At 36.8% G+C, this 23,803-nt stretch overlaps 1 protein-coding gene across 2 annotated transcripts in view; it reads left to right on the plus strand.

The window, feature by feature from the left end:
• Positions 1 to 23,803, plus strand: part of SPAG16 (sperm associated antigen 16) — a 1,095,180-nt gene that overhangs the window by 58,643 nt on the left and 1,012,734 nt on the right. For both annotated transcript variants that reach the window (XM_061384008.1, XM_061384014.1), the window contains one exon: positions 11,668 to 11,777. In XM_061384008.1, coding sequence (XP_061239992.1) covers positions 11,668 to 11,777 — 110 coding nt within the window. The remainder of the gene's footprint in view (positions 1 to 11,667; positions 11,778 to 23,803) is intronic.

Genomic DNA, 23,803 nt, shown 5'->3' on the forward strand with positions numbered 1-23,803 from the left:
ATTATATTTGAGGCAATTATTTTTAGGCATTGGAAAGCATCACAAGTCACAGAATGCAAATGTTAGAGGGAAAATTTATAAGTTGAACTTCATTATCACCATGGCTGGGAAAATTTCCAAACCAAACTCTATGTAGCTGGAGGTAGAGAAGAGCATGGCAGTCCTGTATGAACTGAAAAGGCAAAGACTATAGTTCATAAGTTGTTGAAGCATCTAGAATCTGTAGGAAAGGGTACCAGATAAGAGGGTGCTGAAATGAATAGTGGCCTTGTTTATGAGGGAGTTTACTATGACTAGTTAGGTAATGGCTGGGCTAGGTATGCAGGACTACCTGATACTTACCAGAGAGAGAAGACTCTACAGGATTAAGAGAAGACCAGTGGTCTATATTTCTGTTTTGTGCCAGTACCATACTGTTTTGATTACTGTAGCTTGTAGTATAGTCTGAAATCATGGAGCTTGATTCCTTCAGCTCTTTTTTTCCCCAAAATTGCTTTGGCTGTTCTAGAGATTGTCATGCTGAGTTAAGTCAGTCAGACAGAGAAAGACAAGTATTATATTATAAATCTTATGTGTGGAATCCAAAAAGTTGGTACAAATGAACTTATCTATAAAATAAAGAGTTATAGATATAGAAAGCAAACTTATGGTTACCAGTGGGTTAGAAAGGGGAGAATAAATTGGGAGATTGGGACTGACATATATGCACTACTATATATAAAATTGATAACTAATAAAGACCTTTTGTATAGCACAGGGAACTCTACTCAACACTCTGCAATGACCTGAATGGGAAATAATCTAAAAATGAGTGGATATGTGTGTGTGTGTATGTGTGCATATATATATGCACACATACACACACACACACACACACACATATATATATATAAAACTGATTCACTTTGCTGTACACCTGAAATTACCACAACATTGTAACCAACTGTGAAAAGTGAAAAAGTGAAGGTGTTAGTTGCTCAGTCATGTCCTACTCTTAGTGATCCTATGGATTGTAGCCAGCCAAGCTCCTCTGTCCATGGAATTCTCCAGGCAAGGAAACTGGAGTGGATAGCCATTCCTTTCTCCAGGGTATTTTCCCAACCCAGGGATCAAACCTAGGTCTCTCACATTGCAGGCAGATTCTTTACCATATAAGGCAAAACTGTACTCTAGTACAAAATAAAATACAGTAGAAAACAAGAGAGAGAGAGGGAGAGAGGGGACCAGGGATTCTAGATAGCAAGCAGTGCTGGGATACATTGGCTTTCTGGCCATGTCTGGATGCAGACATGTTTGCATCCAACAAAGATGTTGAATATTGTTTTCAACACCTTGGTAACACAGTATTAACATTAAGCTTCCTGTGGAGGCTCACTGGTAAGAATGTGCCTTCCAGGGTAGGAGCTGCTGGAGATGTGGGTTCAATCCCTGGGTTGGGAAGATCCCCTAGAGAAGGAATTAGCAACCTACTCCAGTATTCTTGCCTAAGAAACCCTATAATTTCTGCTTAATACAAAGGTTAAGATTTCTTCTTCTTAATTTTTTTAAAAGAATGACTGATAAAAACTGAAATTATAGTGTTGTAAAATAATGCTTATAAGGTATATAAAGGATAAGAAAATAATAATTTTGGGGGAAGTGCAAATGTTCTATATTTTGATTTTGGTGGTTATATGCCTACTTATCTTCAAAACTTACCCAACTCTACACTTAAAATGTATGTATTTTATTTTATGTAAATTATATCTCAATATTGTTAATTTACAAAAGAATGATAGAAAAATCTAAAATACAGAAAGACTGAAAAAGGGTACATTTTTAACAAAAATTATGTTACTTCCAGATGACTGTTCATTGTGTTTTCTGATTAATTAAGCTTAAAAGAAATATGTAGCACACTCATATTCAAAACTTTTTCTTAGCCTTGATTCAATCATTCCTATCTTAATTTATATTAAAGAAATATCAATTATGCTCAGTGATGCCTAGAGATTCTATGCACAGTGATGATTATTGCACTCATATTTATAGTAACAAAACCATACAAGGAGTCTTAATCCTTAACCATAAGTGAATATTTCAATCTAGTTGATCATACAATACTAGAAAGTCTTTAAAAATCATGCATAAAGAAATGTTCATGTTACAATATTAATGTTAAGAATAAAAACATATGGTATCGGATCATGTCTGTTAAATATGAGAGAGACTGAAAAATATTTACATAATTTTGTGTGATGTGATTATTTTTTCCTTTTTTCCTTACTGCATTTTTTTCAAAGAATATGTATTTCTGTTTACATCAAAAGTTACTTTTTTCATATGTAGATAATTTTTAGAAGATGTTGACTAGAAAAAAAAATACATGCAACCTAAATGTTGAGAGTTAGATTTTTTTAGAAGAGAGTATCTCAGGTGCCCCAGAGAACAACCTCCAAGGAGTGGGGAGGAGCCAGGCTATATACAAGTTTGCAGCAAGGTGACATGTACTCTGAATATTAAAAGATTACTCTTAATTAAGAAAATCCAAATCTCTCATAAGAAGAGATTTAGCGGTCTTCTATGCATGGGAAACAGTATGAAAAGGCAAAAAGATATGACACTGAAAGATGAACTCCCCAGGTCATTAGTGCCCAATATGAAGAGTGGAGAAATAGCTCCAGAAGGAATGAAAAGGCTAAGCAAAAGTGGAAACAACACCCAGTTGTGGATGTGTCTGGTGGTGAAAGTAAGTCCAATGCGGTAAAGAACAAATATTGCATAGGAACCTGGAATGTTAGGTCCATGAATCAAGGTAAATTAGAAGTGGTCAAACAGGAGATGGCAAAAATGTACATTGACATTTTAGAAATCAGTGAACTAAAATGGACCAGAATAGGCAAATTTAATTCAGATGACCGTTACATCTGCTACTGTGGGCAAGAATCCCTTAGAAGAAATGGAGTAGCCCTCAGTCAAAAAACAGTCTGAAATGCAATACTTGGATGCAATCTCAAAAACAACCAAATGGTCTTGGTTCATTTCCAAGGCAAACCATTCAGTATCAAAGTAACCCAAGTCTATGCCCCAACCATTAATGCTGAAAGCTAAAATTGAATGGTTCTGTGAAGACCTACATGATCTTCTAGAAATAACAGCAAAAAAAAAAAAAAAAAAAGTCCTTTCCATCATAGGGAACTGGAAGGCAAAAGTAGGAAGTCAAGAGATACCTGGAATAACAGGCAAGTTTGGCCTTGGAGTACAAAATAAAGCAGGGAAGAGGTGAACAGAGTACTGCCAAGAGAATGTACTGGTCTTACCAAACACCCTATTCCAACAAGACAAGGGACTAGTCCACATGGACATCACCATGTGGCCATACTGAAATCAGATTGATTACATTCTTTGCAACCAATGAGAAAAGCTCTATACAGTCACCAAAAACAAGACTGGGAGCTGACTGTGGCTCATATCATGAACTCCTTATTGCCAAATTCAGATGTAAATTGAAGAAGGTAAGGAAATCAACTAGGCCATTAAGGTATGACGTAAATCAAATCCCTTTTGATTATACAGTGGAAGTGAAAAATAGATTCAAGGGATTAGATCTGATAGACGAGTGCATGAAGAACTATGGATGGAGGTTCGTAGCATTGTATAGGAGGCAGTGATCAAAACCATCCCCAGGGGAAAAAAAATGCAAAGATGCAAAATGGTTGTCTGAGGAGGCCCTACAAATAGTTGAGAAAAGAAGAGAAGGGAAAGGCAAAGGAGAAAAGGAACGATATACACATCTGAATGCAGATTTCCAAAGAACCGCAGGAGAGATAAGAAAGCCTAAGTAAACAATGCAAAGAAATAGAGGAAAACAATAGAACGGGAAAGACTAGAGCTCTCTTAAAGAAAATTAGATATAACAAGGGAACATTTCATGCAAAGATGGGAACAATAAAGGACAGAAACAGTGTTGACCTAACAGAAGCAAAAGATACTAAATAGAGGTGGCAAGAGTACACAGAAGAACTATAGAAAATAGATCTTAATACCTGCATAACCGTGATGGTATGATCACTCAGCTAGAGCCAGACATGCTGGAGTGTGAAATCAAATGGACCTTAGGAAGCATCACTACAAACAAAGATAGTGGAGATGATGGAATTCCAGCTGAGCTATTTCAAATCCTAAAATACGATGCTGTGAAAATGCTGCACTCAATATGCCAGCTAATTTGGAAAACTCAGCAGTGGCCACAGGGCTGGAAAAGGTCCATTTTCATTCCCATCCCAAAGAAAGGCAATGCCAAAGAATGTTCAAATTACCCCACACAATTGCACTCATTTTACTTGCTAACAAGATCATGCTCAAAATTGCCCAAGCCAGGCTTCAGCAGTACTTAAACTGAAAACTTCCAGATGTGAAAACTGGATTTAGAAAAGGCACAGGAACCAGAGATGAAATTTTCAACATCCATTGGATCATTAAAAAAGCAAAGGAATTTCAGGAAAAGAGCTATTTCTGCTTCAGTGACTATGCTAAAGCTTTTGACTGTGTGGATTTCAACAAACTGTGGAAAATTCTTCAAGAGGTGGGGAATACCAGACCTGTCTTCTGAGAAATTTGTATGCAGGTCAAGAAGCAACAGTTAGAACTGGACATGGACCAACAGACTGGTTCTAAATTGGGAAAGGAGTATGTCAAGGCTATATATTGTCACTCTGTTTATTTAACTTATATGAAGAGTACATCATGAGAAATGCTGGGCTGGATGAAGAACAAGCTAGAATCAAGATTGCCAGGAGAAATATCAGTAACCTCAGATATGCAGATGACAGCACCCTTATGGCAGAAAGCAAAGAAGAGCTAAAGAGCATCCTGATTAAAGCGAAAGAGGAAAAAAAAAGTTAAAAAAAATAAAGTGAAAGAGGACAGTGAAAAAGCTGGCTTAAGACGCAACATTCAAAAAGTTAAGATCATGGCATCCGTTCCCATCACTTCATGGTATATAGATGGGGAAGCATTGGAAAGAGTGACAGACTTTATTTTCTTGGACTCTGAAATCACTGCAGATGGTGACTGCAGCTATGAAATTAAAAGATGCTTGCTCCTTGGAAGGAAACCTGTGACAAACCTAGACAGTGTATCAATAAGCAGAGACGTTACTTTGCCAGACAAATTTCCAGATAGTCAAAGCTTTGGTTTTTAGTAAGCACGTGAGGATGTGAGAATTGGACCATAAAGAAGGCTCAGCACTGAAGAGTTGATGCTTTCCAATTGTGGTGTTGGAGAAGACCCTTGAGAGTCCCTTGGACTCAAGGAGATCAAACCAGTCAATCCTAAAGGAAATCAATCCTGAATATTCAATGGAAGGACTGAAACTGAAGCTGAAGCTCCAATACTTTGGCCACCTGCTGTGAAGAGCAGACTTATTAGAAAAGACCCTGATGCTCGGAAAGATTGCAGGCAGGTGTAGAAGGGGACGACAGAGAATGAGATGGTTGGATGGCATCACTGGTTCAATGGACTTGAGATTGAGCAAGCTCCAGGAGATGATGAAGGACTAGAAAGCCTGGTGTGCTGCAGTCCATGGAGTTGCAAAGAGTTTGATATGAATGAGCAACTGAACAACAACAAATTTTTTGGAAAATGCAAGTGTCTGGTCTTGCTGAAATCATTTCTTTCGTATGCATCTAACTATCTGGGGCCAATTCTGCTTTCTTTATTGTTCACTTCTTATTTCCTTGTTTACTAGTAAGAGATGGTGGATGTGGTGGGTGACCACCTTTCACATCCCCCAGCTCCTTATCACTATCTGGGAGGATGTAGCTGGTGGCTTCCATATAGCTGGGTTTTTTTCACCTGGGCTCAGATATTTGCATTTGGAAAAGGCTTGTTTCCTAGTAGAGCATAGAGCAGAAAATATTTCATTTCAGAAAGAACACAATCAAATATAAGTATGATGATTAAAATACCAAAATCTCAGGAACTCTTAACTCTTGAAATAAATAATGATTGTGAAAAATAATAAACACAAGAAGGCTTAAAGGTTGAGGAATTGTACATTAAATTGATGCTTACATCAGTTAACCTCTAAATGTTACATTCTAATTACTAGTTCGTGATTTTATTTATCCTTGACAACTCTATTAAAATAAACTAATGGTTTATAGATAACTCCTTTATGAAATTATCTCCTGATATTTAATTAAAAATGAATTCATGATTTTCTAGACTGACACTTATAAGTTACTTTGAAGATAAATTTTGTAATTACATTTTTACCTGTATTTTGAAGTGACTTGATCAAAATAAATTCAAACTCAAATGAAGAAAACATGTTTTATTTAAGTTGAGTAGATCTCAATTACCTGAATAAAAGTAATTCCTTAAATTATGTACTGAATAATACTGTGCTCCTTATAAACATTTTTATTTTTTTAAATTTATTTATTTATTTATTTTTTTTAGAAACCATCTAAAAAATATACATTCAACAGAGGATATTGCAAAGTTCCATTCTTTCCAGAATCTTCATTTTTTTCTCAGTAAGAAAAGGCTCAGTATGTAATGTTTTTCAAAGGACTCTGATACTTGAATTATCGAGAATTGAAACCATGAAAACCATTGAAACATTTTTATAAAGGATTTCTATTTTATAAAGACTTTCTATTTTTATAAAGGATTTACAGTTCCTTTTCCTAAGCCTCTTGATTGATTTCTGCATTTGGCTATGTGATCTCAGACTGTTATCACTCAGATTGGCTGATCAACTGGAACCCTACTTAGTCAACTTCTTTGAGAAGAAGTTGGTTTATTGACTAACTGCTGATTCTTCATAAATCTTGCTGTCTTTCACAATTATTTTCATATATTTAACTCATTCCCTCTTTATTTTCTCATTTTAGTTTAAGTTTTAAAATATTTTATCTATTATCTATTTTTCATTTATTTTGAGCAGAAATTTATATGGCAGTAGAAATTCTTTAGATTAAATATAATTTAGGAAGCAGTGACTTTATTACCATTTACTTTGTTATTTAATCTGAATTTAAGGAACAAGCGAAAACTTGGACTCACTTGGAGTAGTTCTCAAAGAATTTTAAATTTACCATATTTTTTTGACAACATTATATGTTTATTATGGAAGAATTTAAATGATAACAAATTGGAAAAATTATCCATAATTGCTTGCACCTAGAGAGAATGTTAGAACTGGACATGGAACAACAGACTGGTTCCAAATAGGAAAAGGAGTACGTCAAGACTCTACGTCACCCTGCTTATTTAACTTATATGCAGAGTACATCATGAGAAACACTGGACTGGAAGAAGCACAAGCTGGAATCAAGATTGCTGGGAGAAATATCAATAACCTTAGATATGCAGATGACACCACCCTTATGGCAGAAAGTGAAGAGGAACTAAAAGCCTTGTGATGAAAGTGAAAGAGGAGAGTGAAAAAGTTGGCTTAAAGCTCAACATTCAGAAAACAAAGATCATGGCATCTGGTCCCATCACTTCAAGGGAAATAGATGGGGAAACAGTGGAAACAATGTCAGACTTTATTTTTTTGGGCTCCAAAATCACTGCAGATGGTGATTGCAGCCATGAAATTAAAAGACGCTTACTCCTCGGAAGCAAAGTCATGACCAACCTAGATGGCATATTCAAAAGCAGAGACATTACTTTGCCAACAAAGGTCCATCTAGTCAAGGCTATGGTTTTTCCTGTGGTCATGTATGGATGTGAGAGTTGGACTATGAAGAAGGCTGAGTGCTGAAGAATTGATGCTTTTGAACTGTGGTGTTGGAGAAGACTCTTGAGAGTCCCTTGGATTGCAAGGAGATCCAACCAGTCCATTCTAAAGGAGATCAGCCCTGGGATTTCTTTGGAAGGAATGATGCTGAAGCTGAAACTCCAGTACTTTGGCCACCTCATGCAAAGAGTTGACTCATTGGAAAAGACTCTGATGCTGGGAGGAATTGGGGGCAGGAGGAGAAGGGGATGACAGAGGATGAGATGGCTGGATGGCATCACTGACTCGATGGACGTGAGTCTGAGTGAACTCCAGGAGTTGGTGATGGATGGGGAGGCCTGGCGTGCTGCTATTCACGGGGTCGCAAAGAGTTGGACACGACTGAGCGACTGAACTGAACTGAGAGAGAATGTTATTAATACTTTAGTAGTTAAGTTTCTCCGGAGAAGGCAATGGCACCCCACTCCAGCACTCTTACCTGGGAAATCCCATGGACGGAAGAGCCTTGTAGGCTACAGTCCATGGGGTTGCTAAGAGTTGGACATGACTGAACGACTTCACTTTCACTTTTCACTTTCATGCATTGGGGAAGGAAATGGCAACCCACTCCAGTGTTCTTGCCTGGAGAATCCCAGGGACAAAGGAGCCTAGTGGGCTGCCGTCTATGGGGTTGCACAGAGTTGGACACCCCTTAAGTGACTTAGCAGCAGAAGCAGCAGTTACGTTTCTCACCTGAAAAGTGTTTATAATTCTATGTTTGCTCTTGTGTGGTATGTAGAATAGTAGAAATGTTCCTAAGAGAAACTATGATTTAATGGTTATTATCAACTAGATATTTGAAGTGATAGTTACATTACAGTTTTCTTTGTTGTAATTGGAAGTATTGTGTATCTAATATTTACAATAAACTACACAGAAAACCTTTCAGTATGACATGTTATGAGATAAAACGTTTTGTGCAAATTACATAAACTCAAAAAGTTTTTCATATGCTGTTTTTTAATTCTGTTTGTGTTAGCTGATATTTCTTTGATTTCACATGAGGCTGCAAAGAAACATATATTTTATGATATCTTATAATTTATGATAGGAATCTATGAATTCAAGAAAAATATTTAGAAATTCAAAATCATTTCAGAAGTGAAAAACTGTGAAACTGACTTCAGAGCATCACAAACAGATGTCATATTTAGTAGAGCAAAGGTTTTAGCTTAAGTAATTGCTTTTTGGGTTGGGTATTTTTTGTTGCTCAGAATTGCACTACAGGATGTCAGTTTCTTATGACTATTTGTAGTAAATGGTCTAGTTTAGATAGATACATGTCATCATTTAAAATATAGCTCTTTCCCTTTTTCTCTATTACCTTTTTCTTAATTCTAATTAGATGTATACTTTGATCTTATTTGAGCTTTCTAATCTCTTGGATATTTTCTGTTTTTCTCCCTGTGATAAATTATGGATACTTTCTTCATGATATTTTTTCAGTTAAATTATTTTCTTTTCAGCTGTATTTAATCTATATTGGAGTTAGGGACTGATATAATATAGGAACTTACGTATTTGTTAAATGAATATGTTCATGCATATTGACATTTAACCAGGGGCCTTAATATTCTTTTAGTTAACACTGAATTGAATGTGCACATCTGTGAAGAAGTGGTTTAATGGGTGAAATTTAGCATTGGGAGTACAATTGGGAGTACAACTATAATTTCTGTAAGTTAAAAATGTGTTTATTTGATGTTTATTTCTCTTAAGGAATTGTACCTTCCTTAAGCTATGTTTGTGCCCAAGTAAAAACTGGCATAGCAGCAGTCAGTACTATAGGCCTTTTCATTAACAAATATCAGATGATAAATATAAGGATGCTCTTATGGGGAAATGGCCATTGTTAGTATATTACTAAACATTAAGAAGCATTTTGTGGAATTTTGAAAAATTCACTTCAGTCACTCAGTTGTGTCTGACTCTTTGCAACCCCATGAACCGCAGCACGCCAGACCTCCCTGTCCGTCACCAACTGCCGGAGTCCACCCAAACCCATGTTCATTGAGTCGGTGATGCCATCCAGCCATCTCATCCTCTGTCGTCCCCTTCTCCTGCCCTCAATCTTTCCCAGCATCAGGGTCTTTTCAAATGAGGCAGCTTTTTGAAAAGTAGTTTTCACTTAACCATGAATGTGACAAAGACCCAGTGTTTGAGCCTCTCATTTGTCCAATATAAAAGTGAATGTTATCTGATAGTGGAAATCATGCTATTATTGGTACCTTGAGAAATGATTAAGAAGTATTATTTTTCTTTCCATTACACATACATTGTGCAATGTATATTCTCATGTTTTTGTTGCAAATGTTGAATTTTTTCCTAAAATATTATTGAAGTGTAAATTCTTGTAATTTCATTTTGCTTGTGGAACAACTACATATACTTGTAAACTAAGCACTTTTTTGTTGTTTTACTTTCATTTATCCTTATCATTTTGCTGTTTGTCTCTTGCTTTTTATTTTATTTCTTGAAAATTGGTGTTTAGTAATGTTTTACATTCTACATGAGGTTTTCTCATAGAATTATCCACTGGAATCCTGGATCTCTCTATCGCTTTCTCCTTTCTTCCCTGTAGATATTGCTATACAAATTCTCCTTATATGTAAAAGGGAACAAAAGATAGTGAACTACACAGCGTTATTGCCAGGCTGTCATGAAATAACACATATGCTGTTTAGACAAGTAGCTGTTATATAGTAAATCATCAATGAAGCATAAATGCTAGCTATTATTATTTTAAATCATCAATACCAGGCTTTCACTGTTGTCATGGAAGAGGAAAATGCCATAAAAGAGAATTTGAAGTGAAAGTTTTTCTCTAATCTCAACGAGTTGTAACTGTTGCCTTTCCTCCACATTTTGATTTACAGATTCTGTGAGACCCTAACTTGTAGCACCATTGAGGGAAGACAGACAGTCTGAATACCCTAGTGTTTGAAGTTTTTAAAGTACTTTTATGTAGTATTAACTTATGCAACATTTGGCTTTTATGTTATTGTGGGGGTTATTTTCATGGTTTTCTTCTTTGAAACTGGTACTGAGTTGGAAAAATTGGATCAGGAAAGAAACTAAATGCTAGCTAGCATGTGCTTCCTCACCTTTTTAACATCATAATTATTTGAGGAACTTGACAAAGAATCCTTTGAGATATTTTTGTATTCATTGTCTTTTCTCTGTCATATATTGATGTTATAAATTAGAACATTTAGTTATTTAAGAGTTAATGATTATAATCGTATTAATTATTTGAAATCAGCTGGCTGTTTAGAAATACAGAAGGAAATTATGTATACCTAAACATGTATATGTATATGAAAAGATGTGAAAAAGAAACAGAGTTTTTATATCACTTTTATATTCCCCTCAAATGATTCCTTAGGACTGTCCCTTATGTCCATGGGAGTTTAGACACGAATATTACAACTACTTTGGAATGTTACCCTGTGTTTTCTGTTTTTTTTCAACATTGTGAAGCATAGAGTATATATTATTAATACAATTTTCATTTAAAAATCTCTTCTTTATTATCCAGTTCCACTTGGGAAATTTTTGTTATTGCTTACAATTCTCTCCTTTGACCCCCTTCAGCTTTGTTTATAAATACATGAAATCTCATGAAAGCAGGAATTTAGATATAATTGAATTGGAGATTGGCTTACATGCTTTTCAGCTGGCTCGCCAAGCCAATTCAGTAACCTTGCAGCATTACCACCCTGCATTTTTGGGAAATGAATTTGAAACTTCACTTACAACATTTTGTTATGGTTTTAATATTATTATTTTAGTACTTCAAAAATACATGTGTGATGAATGTGGCTTTCTTTTTTGGTTAAAGTATTTCTTACAGACAAACAGTATAAACATTAAGAGTAAGTTGTATTATCTTTCAGTTGTTCCTACTTGTAAAAAGGAAAATGCACCAGAAGGTCCTACTCAAAAACGTCTTCGTGAAGCCAGAGAACAAAGCAAATGTAAAGCAAAGGCAAAAGTTAATACAAAGGTATGGTTTTTATTTCCATTGATCCGTAATTAACTCTCAGATATCCAGATTCATGGACTCACATTGTATCATTATTTTATTGCAAAATGAATTTAGATGTTATGAATTCCAAACTACTTGGACTATAGATGGAAAATGCAGGTTCTTGAATATTAGTAGTAATTGAGGGACACACATGTATTAGTGGTGGAGACAGCTCAGTGGATCACTCTGCCACGTTTTCAAACTTAATCATGGCCATTTCTGCTCCTTTTTCTTTGTCCAGAGAAATAACTGTCAAGTCATCCCTTATTTATTTTCTCATACTAAAACTTCAGACTTTCATCAGTCTTTTAAAAAAGCAGAATGGAAAGAATTAATGCCCCATTTAAGAACCTCATTATGTCTTAGTGCCTTTGCTGTGCGATCAGGCTGATAGTTCAAATCTTCTGCAGTGATTACAGAAAAATGGTATTAAAAATGTCTGGTCAAAGAAATCAAAAACAGGAAGAAAGAAAATTACATAAAACCCATGAAGGGTTTAGTTTCTTTTCATGAAAATTGCATAAAGTTTTAGCTGAGATATTGAATGTTTTTATAAAGTGGTTGTTACCTGTGAGTTCTAAAGTATCTGACATTTAAGAATGAAAAAATTTGCAGATATAATAACTTTCTCCTGGTAGTAATGCTATAACAACAACAGATATTTTTTTTAATGAATTCAAATAATCACTTAGCTAATATCTCTAATGTTTTTTCCTCAAAGGTATTCCTTGGAATCTAGTGTCATATGTAACATTTGAATAAAACATGAACCAAATACTTTTAATGATAGATTATATTAAGGATTTGATAATCACCTTTTTGTGATGTTTAGACTAGTGTTTCATTGTTCTATTAACAATATTAATTTTTAAATTGTTGGTATTTGGGGGAGAATCCCCTCAGCCCGCCTCCAGCTTCGCTATGCTTTCAAAGTCCCATCAGGACTGACCCTCCACTTCTGTCACCATAGAGCTTTCCCACGTCTCCTCCTGCCTGTAGTTTGAGTCTCTTCCAAATGGGGTGGTAGGTGACTCCATTGCTGTCAGTAAGTTGTGCTTCTTCTTGTTTGGATAATCTTTATATATCTCCACAGAGGTTATTAAGTCAGGGAGCAAATATAGCACTCACAATAATTAAAAAAAAATTAGAGCTAAGGATTTGGGGTGTGATAGTGGTGGTTTTCATCAAGAAACATTTTCCTTTTCTAATGTGGCTTAGGCATTCTTTTTAACATATTAATTCATACTTAGAAATGATTGTTTCAGGTTAGTAGTTAAAGATATTGAGCTCTGTGTCATAATCAAAATTCCAAGCTTGAATGAGTTTCTTCTGTGTTTAAGGGTGTGTGACAACTGACTGTGGGCTGTCTGTAAGTGGGTGACAGTCAGGAATGTTGGAGCAGAGCAGGCAGGAAGGCTGTCCGGGCCATTGCTCCAACAGTGGCCAAATAAATAGAGACATTTTGGAACTTTGAGGTTAAAGCACATGGTATATTTTAGTGAGGCTGCCTTTCCTGTCCCATTCCCCATCCCCCCGCCCCAATCCTACTGTTCTCGCTATGGTAAGATGCCAGGTCTGGTGTATGTGCTGGCGGCAGGGGTGCTCTAAAGTTAGCCCAAGCTTTGTTTTTCTCTTTAGTCCTGACATATAAGTGTGTATCTCTCAAGGCAATTTCCCTCCTTTTATTAGGGATCGATTCTTGGCCTTTAGTCTACATGTAAAAGCTTTATCATGTATCCTCTGTATAAAAGTGAAGAAAAATAGGCTAGAAGGAATGTTTTATTTGCTTTTGCAATTTTAAAAGCAGTTACTTAATGAGTTTTTCCCATGTTTTGCCTTTTCATTCAGGAAAAATCAGGGTATCATTTTGGGTTCAAGTCAGAAAAAGAACTACTTTGGATCATTTTGAACAAAATAACTATAATATATGGAGTTGGTTATATAGGTTACAGAAGATCTAAGATGTCATCTAGGAAAGAAGCAGACAGCTCAGAGATTGGCAATGGCAGGGCATTTTCCTATGTTGGGGACACACTGGGAGAAGAACATTATTATCAGAACTGAACTGGGTCCAGCACGTAGGAAGAGTATGATGTAAGAGTCTGTCTAGTAGGAGCTAGAAACGTGGAAAGGATGCAGGGCATGGGGGAAGGAACTTGAAACACATAATACTAAGGGAGGGATTAGAAAAAACTCATTAATTGATATATATTAAGAAAATATTCATAGTCAAACAGTCTATTTCTAATCATAACATGTACTTTATATACTTCTTCCCTTTTTTTTTTTTTTTTAATTTCTCATTCAGGGTTTATGCTTTGTTTAACCAGCATCCACTGGAGTTCTTTATGTGGTGAGCTGGGGGCTTCTCAGGAGACTCAGTGGTAAAGAATTTGCCTGCCAAGCAGGAGATGTGGGCCTGATTGCTGGGTTGGGACGGTATCTTGGGGAAGAAAATGGATGACCCATATCTTTAATACTCAATGGTCTGAGGATTTAGTGGTCCTATTATCTTGTTACTATATAACATGGATGTACTAAGATGGGCCCCAGATATTTTGCTGGGTTCTAAAATGTAATTCCATAATATATTTTCAAATATAACATCTTTGCTGATGACTTTCAAAGCTACATATTAACATACTTAGCTGCACACCAATAATTTATCTATTTATAATTTCCATCTTGAGATGGTACCATTGCCTCAAAAGAAACAGTGTCAGACTTTATTTTTTTGGGCTCCAAAATTGTGGCAGATGGTGACTGCAGCCATGAAATTAAAAGACGCTGCCTCCTTGGAAGAAAAGTTATGACCAACCTAGATAGCATATTCAAAGCAGAGACATTACTTTGCCAACAAAGGTCCATCTAGTCAAGGCTATGGTTTTTCCAGTGGTCATGTATGGATGTGAGAGTTGGACTGTGAAGAAAGCTGAGCACCAAAGAATTGATGCTTTTGAACTGTGGTGTTGGAGAAGACTCTTGAGGGTCTCTTGGACTGCAAGGAGATCCAACCAGTCCATTCTGAAGGAGATCAGCCCTGGGATTTCTTTGGAAGGAATGATGCTAAAGCTGAAACTCCATTACTTTGGCCACCTCATGGGAATAGTTGACTCATTGGAGAAGACTCTGATGCTGGGAGGGATTGGGGGCAAGAGGAGAAGGGGACGACAGAGGATGAGGTGACTGGATGGCATCACTGACTCAATGGACGTGAGTCTGAGTGAACTCCAGGAGATGGTGATGGACAGGGAGGCCTGGCGTGCTGTGATTCATGGGGTCGCAAAGAGTCGGACACGAATAAGCGACTGAACTGAACTGAACTAAATTCACAAATCATCTTAATTCATAAATAAGCTAATTTCTTCATTTAAAAACTTTCTTTTAATAGTGACTGCAATCTATTAAAAGAGTCAATTCAAAAATATGTCATTTATCATCTTTGATACTCTCCTTTCAGTGTCTCCCACTGATCAAGGCTCCCACTGATGCCTTTTTCACATTAGTTGGCAAGTTCTGAATTTTTGTACTGGGGTTATGTAGGAAGGGGAGACTTAGGGGTTAAAAATCTGATAGAAAAGTACCTAACAAGCTTATCTTGAAGTTTTTTCATTGGAAGAGCAAGTTTAATTAAATTAAATTGGGGGATTAAGGAAGAGTACATCATGAGAAATTGGGGGCAGGAGGAGAAGGGGATGACGGAGGATGAGATGGCTGGATGGCATCACTGACTTGATGGACGTGAGTTTGAGTTAACTCCGGGAGATGGTGATGGACAGGGAGGCCTGGCATGCTGCGATTCAAGGGGTCGCAAAGAGTCGGACAGGACTGAGCGAATGAACTGAACTGAACTGAACTGAAGGAGGAGATTATGGGGGACTTTCAAAATTACCTTTAAACTACCTATCACACTGCTCCTTTTTCTTTTTAATTATCACTCCCACCCTTCTAAAGCTGATCTTCATGGAAAAACCTTAGCTTCCTCCTAGACTGTTCTCCAGTAGTCCATTCTGTGTGACATTGAATATTTTTGCCATAAACTTGCTGTTATAAATTGGATTAATCTTCCTTAGACAGTTGTATAATTTTACTTTTCAAGCCAGTTTTAGTATCCCGATAGCTCAGTTGGTAAAGAATCCACCTGCAATGCAGGAGACCCAAATTCAATTCCTGGGTCTGGAATATCATCTGGAGAAGGGATAGGCTACCCACTCCAGTATTCATGGGTGTCCCTTGTGGCTTAGCTGGTAAAGAATCTGCCTTCAATGCAGGAATCCCACTAGGGATTCCCTGGTGGCTCAGATGGTAAAGTGTCTGCCTGCAGTGTTGGAGACCTTGGTTCAATCCCTGGGTCGGGAAGATCCCCTGGAGAAGGAAATGGCAACCCACTCCAGTACTCTTGCCTAGAAAATTCCATAGATGGAGGAGGCTGGTGGGCTACAGTCCATGGGGTCACAAAGAGTCAGACATGACTGAGTGACTTCACTTTCTTTCAATGCGGCATACCTGGGTTTGACCCCTGGGTTGGAAAGATCCCCTGGAGAAGGGAAACGTTACCCATATTCCTTAGAGAATTCCATGGACTGTATAGTCTGTGGGGCCACAAGGAATCAAACAAGACTGAACAACTTTCACTTTCACCTCACTTTTCCTGATATGCCATGCTAATTTCCCTATATTTTTCTATAGCATATGAGATTGTGCTCTAAAAGTTAATTCTTATGGTTTAAACTATTTCCTGTAAAATTATGGAAACAATTTCCCTAAATACTGGAGAAAAGCCATTTGTCTTCCCTCTGTAAACCAAACAATGGGTTACTAAAATAGTCAACAGTTTAGTTTTTGTGAAGACAACTATACATTTTGAGAAGGCAATGGCAACCCACTCCAGTACTCTTGCCTGGAAAATCCCATGGACGGAGGAGCCTGGTAGGCTGCAGTCCATGGGATCACTAAGAGTTGGATGGGACTGAAGCGACTTCACTTTCACTTTTCACTTTCATGCATTGGAGAAGGAAACGGCAACCTACTCCAGTATTCTTGCCTGGAGAATCCCAAGGACTGCAGAGCCTGGTGGGCTGCCGTCTATGGGGTCGTACGGAGTCGGACATGACTGAAGCAACTTAGCAGCAGCAGCAACTATACATTATAACACAGTTTCCCTCTATCTGTGAAATATATTTTACTCTAAAAGAAGTGAGAATCATTATGCAGTTAATTGAATGTCTTTTGCAGTCACATAAGTCACAGATAAGAGAAATAAATTACTACTTTCAGTTCAGTTCAGTCGCTCAGTCTTTTCTGACTCTTTGCAACTCCATGGACTGCAGCACGCCAGGCTTCCCTGTCCATCACCAACTCCCAGAACCTCCTCAAACTCACATGCATCATGTCAGTGATGCCATCCAACCTTCTCATCCTCTGTCCTCTTCTCTTCCTGCCTTCAATCTTTCCCAGCATCAGGGTCTTTTCCAATGAGTTGGTTCTTTGCATCAGGTGACCAAAGTTTTGGAGCTTCAGCTTCAGCATCAATCCTTCCATTGAATATTCAGGACTGATTTCCTTTAGGATGGACTGGTTGGATCTCCTTGCAGTCCAAGGGGCTCTTGGGAGTCTTTTCCAACACCACAGTTCAAAAGCATCAATTCTTCAGTGCTCAGCTTTCTTTATAGTCCAACTCTCACATGACTAATGGAAAAAGAAATTACTTCTTTAGAGGCTTTGAATGGTGATCAGACATGTGAAAAGTTAAAGACAGTAGTTGTTTAGTCGCTAACTTGTGTCTGACTCTTGTGATCCCACTGATTGTAGCCTGCCAGGCTCCTCTGTCCATGGGATTCTCCAAGCAAGAATACTAGAGTGGGTTGCCATTTCCTTCTACAGGGGATCTTCCTGACCCAGGAATTTAACCCAGGTCTCCTGCATTGCAGGCAGATGATTTACCAACCGAGCTATGAGGGAAGCCCATCCTCCCAAGAAGTTTATGGTGGTGGTGGTTTAGAAACCACCATACCTTTATAAAGTTAAAGGTATCAACATTTTTTGTTGTTGTTCAGTCTCTAAGTCATGTCCTATTCTCTGTGACCCCATGGACTGTAGCATGCCAGTCTTCACTGTTCTCCCCTGTCCTTCACTATCAATTTGATTTCTGGTTCCTCTGTCTTTTCTAAATCCAGCTTGTATATATGAAAATTCTTGGTTCATGTACTGTTGAAGCCTAGCTTGGAGGATTTTGAGCAATACTTTGCTCGCATGTGAGATGAGTGCAATTGTGCAAGTACTTTGAGCGTTCTTTGGCATTGGAAATGAAAACTGACCTTTTCCTTCCTGTGGCCACTGCTGAGTTTTCCAATTTTGCTGGCATATTGAGTGAAACACTTTCACAGCACCATCTTTTAGGATTTGAAATATTTCAGCTAGAATTCCATCACCTCCACTAGCTTTGTTTGTAGTGATGCTTCCGAAGGCCCACTTAACTCCGCAGTCTGGCCCTAGGTGTGTGATCACACCGTTGTGGATATCTGGCTCATTAAGATCTTTTTCTGTATAGTTCTTGTGTGTATTCTTGCTACCTCTTAGCATCCTCTGCTTCTGTTAGGTCCATACCATTTCTATTCTTTTTTTGCCCATCTTTGCATGAAACAGAGCTTCCCTAGTAGCTTAGAGAGTAAAGAATCTGCTTGTGGTGCTGGAGACCTGGCTCAGGAGGATCTTCTGGAGAAGGAATGGCAACCTAATCCAGTATTCTTGCCAGTCCAGGATTCTATGGGAGAATCCCATAGACAGAGGAGCCTGGCAGGCTGTAGTCCATTGGGCACAACTGAAATGACTTAGCACTAGCAACTTGTATGAAATGTTCCCTTGATATCTCTAATTTTCTTGAAGAGTTCTCTAGTCTTTTCCATTCTATTGTTCCCCGCCCCCCTGCCCTTTTTTTTTTTTTTTTTTCACATAGGAAGGCTTCTCTCTCCTTGCTGTCTTTGGAATTCTGCATTCAGATGGGTGTATCTTTCCTTTTCTCCTTTACCTTTTGCTTCTTTTCTTTTCTCAGCTATTTGTAAGGCCTCCTCAGACAACCATTTTGCCGTTTTGCATTTCTTCTTCTTGGTGATGGTTTTGATCACCTCCTCCTGAACAATGTCATGAATCTCTGTCCATAGTTCTTGAGGAAATCTATCAGATCTAGTCCCTTGAATCTGTTTGTTGCTTACACTGTATAATCGTAAGATATTTGATTTAGGTCATACCTGAATGACCTGGTTGTTTTCCCTACTTTCTTCAATTTAAGTCTGAATTTGGCAGTAAGGAGTTCATGATTTGAGCCACCGTCAGCTCCCGATCTTGTTTTTGCTGACTATATAGAGCTTCTCCCTATTTGGCTGCAAAGAAAATAATCAGTCTGGTTTCAGTATTGACCATCTGGTGATGTCCATGTGTAGAGTTGTCTCTTGTGTTGTTGGAAGAGGGTGTTTACTATGACCAGTGCATTCTCTTCACACAACTCTGTTTGCCTTTCCATGCTTCATTTTGTACTCCAAGGCCAAACTTGCCTGTTATTCCAGGTATCTCTGGACATCCTACTTTTGCATTCCAGTCCCCTATGATGAAAAGGACATCTTTTTTTGATGTTAGTTCTAGAAGATCTTGTAGGTCTTCATAGAACTGTTTAACTTGTGCTTCTTTGGCATTAGTGGTTGGGGCATAGACTTGGATTACTGTGGTTTGCCCTGGAAATGAACCAAGATCATTCTGTTGTTTTTGAGATTGCACCCAAGTACTGCATTTCAGACTCTCTTGTTGACTATAAGGGCTACTCCATTTCTTCTTAGGGATTCTTGCCCACAGTAGTAGATATGACGGTCATCTGAATTAAATTCTCCCACTCCTGTCCAATTTATTTCACTGATTCCTAAAATTCCAGTGTTTACTCTTGCCATCTTCTGTTTGACTACTTCCAATTTACCTTAATTCATGGATCTAACATTTCAGGTTCTTATTTAGTATTGTTCATTACAGCATATTTGCACATAACTCTCAACTTCTTTAGGGGCTATTTTATATTTTGATTTGCTTAATGAAAACATGGAATCTTATTTAATATCTTTGTCATGATATCTTTGGTATTTATATAAAATAGATTGCCATTTAAATATAATGATATGAAAATGTAAAGAGGAGTGAAAGTTCCTTTTAACTCTGATAAGCCAATTTATGTCATCATGTTGTGTGATGCCACCCTGGCCTGTTAATGGTGCACTTCAAGAATAATAAAATACCCTTTCATGCTAATACCTTGCTTTATTACAGCAAGTTTAGCTGCATTTTGTATAGTATTATTGAATATTGTTAAGCAGTAATTGTTTTTTGCCAGAAGTACTGTGATTCTGACATCAACCAATGATGATCTCGGCATTTTGTCAATAATTATGAATACTAGTTTAGGATGTTAAATTAGCATTTTTCAGACATAAGGTTGCAAAATAGGAAATTAGATTTGCATTATTTTTAGAGTTTAGAATTATGGAATGTATTAAAAAGTCTAAAACCATATGCAAATGAAAATTTTAATGCTTGTAATTTGATAATAATGTTGACGATATTTAAGAGTTGAAAATATCATTAAAAATCCCTGAGGAAATACATTAATCAAAATATTTATTCATAATATTGTGCCATGTTAAATACATAAGGATTAAGCCAACTTGTTTATAATTCTGTTCTGAGTAGAAAATCAAATAACTAGAAATACATTACACTAAATTTATTCTGCTTTACATAAAAAGAAGTAAATGTTAATCAGAATAGAAGTAATTAAGAAATACTAATTATTCTCAGGTTTTAAGCTCTACCATTTATTTTGAATCATGCATAAACATGAAGGATTTAGAAAATATGAAATCAATTTGCAATGGGAAAATGCTTCAGTTCAGTTCAGTCGCTCAGTTGTGTCCAACTCTTTGTGACCCCATGCATGGCAGCATGCCAGGCCTTCCTGTCCATCACCATCTCCTGGAGTTCACTCAAACTCATGTCCATCGAGTCAGTGATGCCATCCAGCTATCTCATCCTCTGTCGTCCCCTTCTCCTCCTGCCCCCAATCCCTCCCAGCATCAGAGTCTTTTCCAATGAGTCAACTCTTCGCATGGAGTGGCCAAAGTACTGGAGTTTTCAGCTTTAGCATCATTCCTTCCAAAGAATACCAGGACTGATCTCCTTTAGAATGGACTGGTTGGATCTCCTTGCAGTCCAAGGGACTCTCAAGAGTCTTCTCCAACACCACAGTTCAAAAGCATCAATTCTTCAGTTCTCAGCTTTTTTCACAGTCCAACTCTCACATCCATATGTGACCACTGAAAAACCATAGCCTTGACTAGATGGACCTTTGTTGACAAAGTAATGTCTCTGCTTTTCAATATGCTATTTAGGTTGGTCATAACTTTCCTTCCAAGGAGTAAGTGTCTTTTAATTTCATGGCTGCAATCACCATCTGCAGTAATTTTGGAGCACCAAAAAATAAAGTCTGACACTGTTTCCACTGTTTCCCCATCTATTTCCCATGAAGTGATGGGACCGGATGCCATGATCTTCGTTTTCTGAATGTTGAGCTTTAAGCCAACTTTTTCACTCTCCTCTTTCACTTTCATCAGGAGACTTTTTAGTTCCTCTTCACTTTCTGCCACAAGGGTGGTGTCATCTGCATATCTGAGGTTATTGATATTTCTCCCAGCAATCTTGATTCCAGCTTGTGCTTCTTCCAGTCCAGCATTTCTCATGATGTACTCTACATAGAAGTTAAATAAGCAGGGTGACAATATACAGCCTTGACGTACTCCTTTTCCTATTTGGAACCAGTCTGTTGTTCCATGTCCAGTTCTAACTGTTGCTTCCTGACCTGCATACAGATTTCTCAAGAGACAGGTCAGGTGGTCTGGTATTCCCATCTCTTTCAGAATTTCCCACAGTTTCTTGTGATCCACACAGTCAAAGGCTTTGGCATAGTCAATAAAGCAGAAATAGTTGTTTTTCTGGAACTCTCTTGCTTTTTCCATGATCCAGCGGATGTTGGCAATTTAATCTCTGGTTCTTCTGCCTTTTTTAAAACCAGCTTGAACATCTGGAAGTTTTTATATTTTCAAACTTCAGTCAATATCAACATCTATAGTTTAAAATACACCTGTGTTCAAGTAATATTTCCTTAACTTATTATAAATATATTTGACTATAATATATAAATGTACAAATTATATATTATATTGATTACATATATATAAAAAGCATAAATGGAGATTATACACTATGGTCTTATACAACTTGTTTTTTTCTTTTGGTGTTTTCCTTCTAAGATTCTTCCATATTCTTGTATGGGGCTGTAATTCATTTCACACTATTTACATGAATGTATGTTCAGATTGTTCTCAAAGTCTTAGTCCAGTAAACAGGCTGCCGTGTACACGCTCCCATGTGCACATATGCAAGGTTTTCTGTAGGATGCTAAATTTCCAGTGAAATTGCTGGAGAGATGAGGATTTTACTAGATAATGTTGTATTATTTTTCAAATTATTTTAACATGTCTATAAACCCACACATAGAGTTCCTATTACTCTATGTCCTTTTTGACACTGGATATTACAGATTTCTTTGTTTTTGCCAGTTAATGAGTAAAATACGTTACCTCACTCAGTCTTAATTTTCATTTTTCTTACCAATAGTTAAATTTAACTTGTTCTCTTTTGCTTAAAGGCAGTTCTTATGCTTCCTTCTATAAAATGTCAGTTCATAGTTTTTTTTTTTTCTCCCATTTTTATATTAGGTTCTTGATCTTTGAAGAATATTTTTGGTATATTTTAATATTGAGTCCTTGATCAGTTGCATGAATGTAGATATCTTGTCTCAGATGATGACTTATATTTTCTGTTCCTTTGTAGTATCTTTTAATGAATAGAAGTTCTTCTTTTACATGGTTTTTATTTTTTAAGAAGTAACCCAGCAAAAAGTTCATTTTAATGTATTTAAATTTATCAATACTGTCTTTTATGGTAACGATTATTGTCACTTGCTTAAGAGATAGTTTCCTATCCCAAGATCAGAATGCCTTGCTTGAATATTTTCTTTTAAGATGTTTGTTTATTATTTTCCCTTTACTAAGTGTTTGTGTGTAATTCCTAAAAATATAGATATTCTCTTATATACACACAATATGGTATAGAGATGAAAAAAATGAACATTTATACAGTACTTTTTAATCAATTGAATTTATTTTTGTTCTATTAATGTCTTTGATTTTTTTGAAACCAGCCTTTTTATTTTGGGAGTTGCAGATTCACATGCATTTGGAAGAAATAATACAGAGATCTTGTATACTCTTTATCTACTTTCCTTCAATGGTAACATCTTATAAAACTAAAGTACAAAAGAAACTAAAATACAGTGTCACAGTCCTCAGTGGTCATTGATACAGTCAAGGTGTAGACAAGTTTCATCATCACAAGAAGCATTAGTGTAGCTCTTTTATAGTCATATCCACTTTTTGCTCTCTATTCCACTCTCCTTAATCTCTAATCATTGACAACCACTATTTTTTTTCTCCAGCTGTATGATATTGTCGTCTCGAGATTGTTATTTAAATGGAATCATACTGTATTTAACTTTTGTGATTGACTTTTACATTCAGCATCTTTCTCTTGAAATTCATCCAAGCTTTTGTGTGGATCAGTAGTTATTTTCTTTTTTTTTTTTTTTACTGAGTAGGTGTTAATTCTTTTTTTAAATATTTGGTAGAATTCTCCAAAGACCATCTGGACCTGAGGATTTGTTTTTTGGGTTACCAGTTCAGTCTTTTTAGTGGTTATGGGGCTATTCAGATTATTTCACCTTAATTGATAGTTTTGGTATTTTGTGGTTTTTGGACTTGTTAAATTTATGAGCATGAAGTTATTTATAACATTCCCCTGTGATACTTTTAATAACTGCATGATCTGTGGTAAGATCCTCCATTCCAGTA

This window comes from Bos javanicus, chromosome 2, assembly GCF_032452875.1.
Source record: "Bos javanicus breed banteng chromosome 2, ARS-OSU_banteng_1.0, whole genome shotgun sequence".
NCBI classification, from domain to species: Eukaryota; Metazoa; Chordata; class Mammalia; order Artiodactyla; family Bovidae; genus Bos; species Bos javanicus.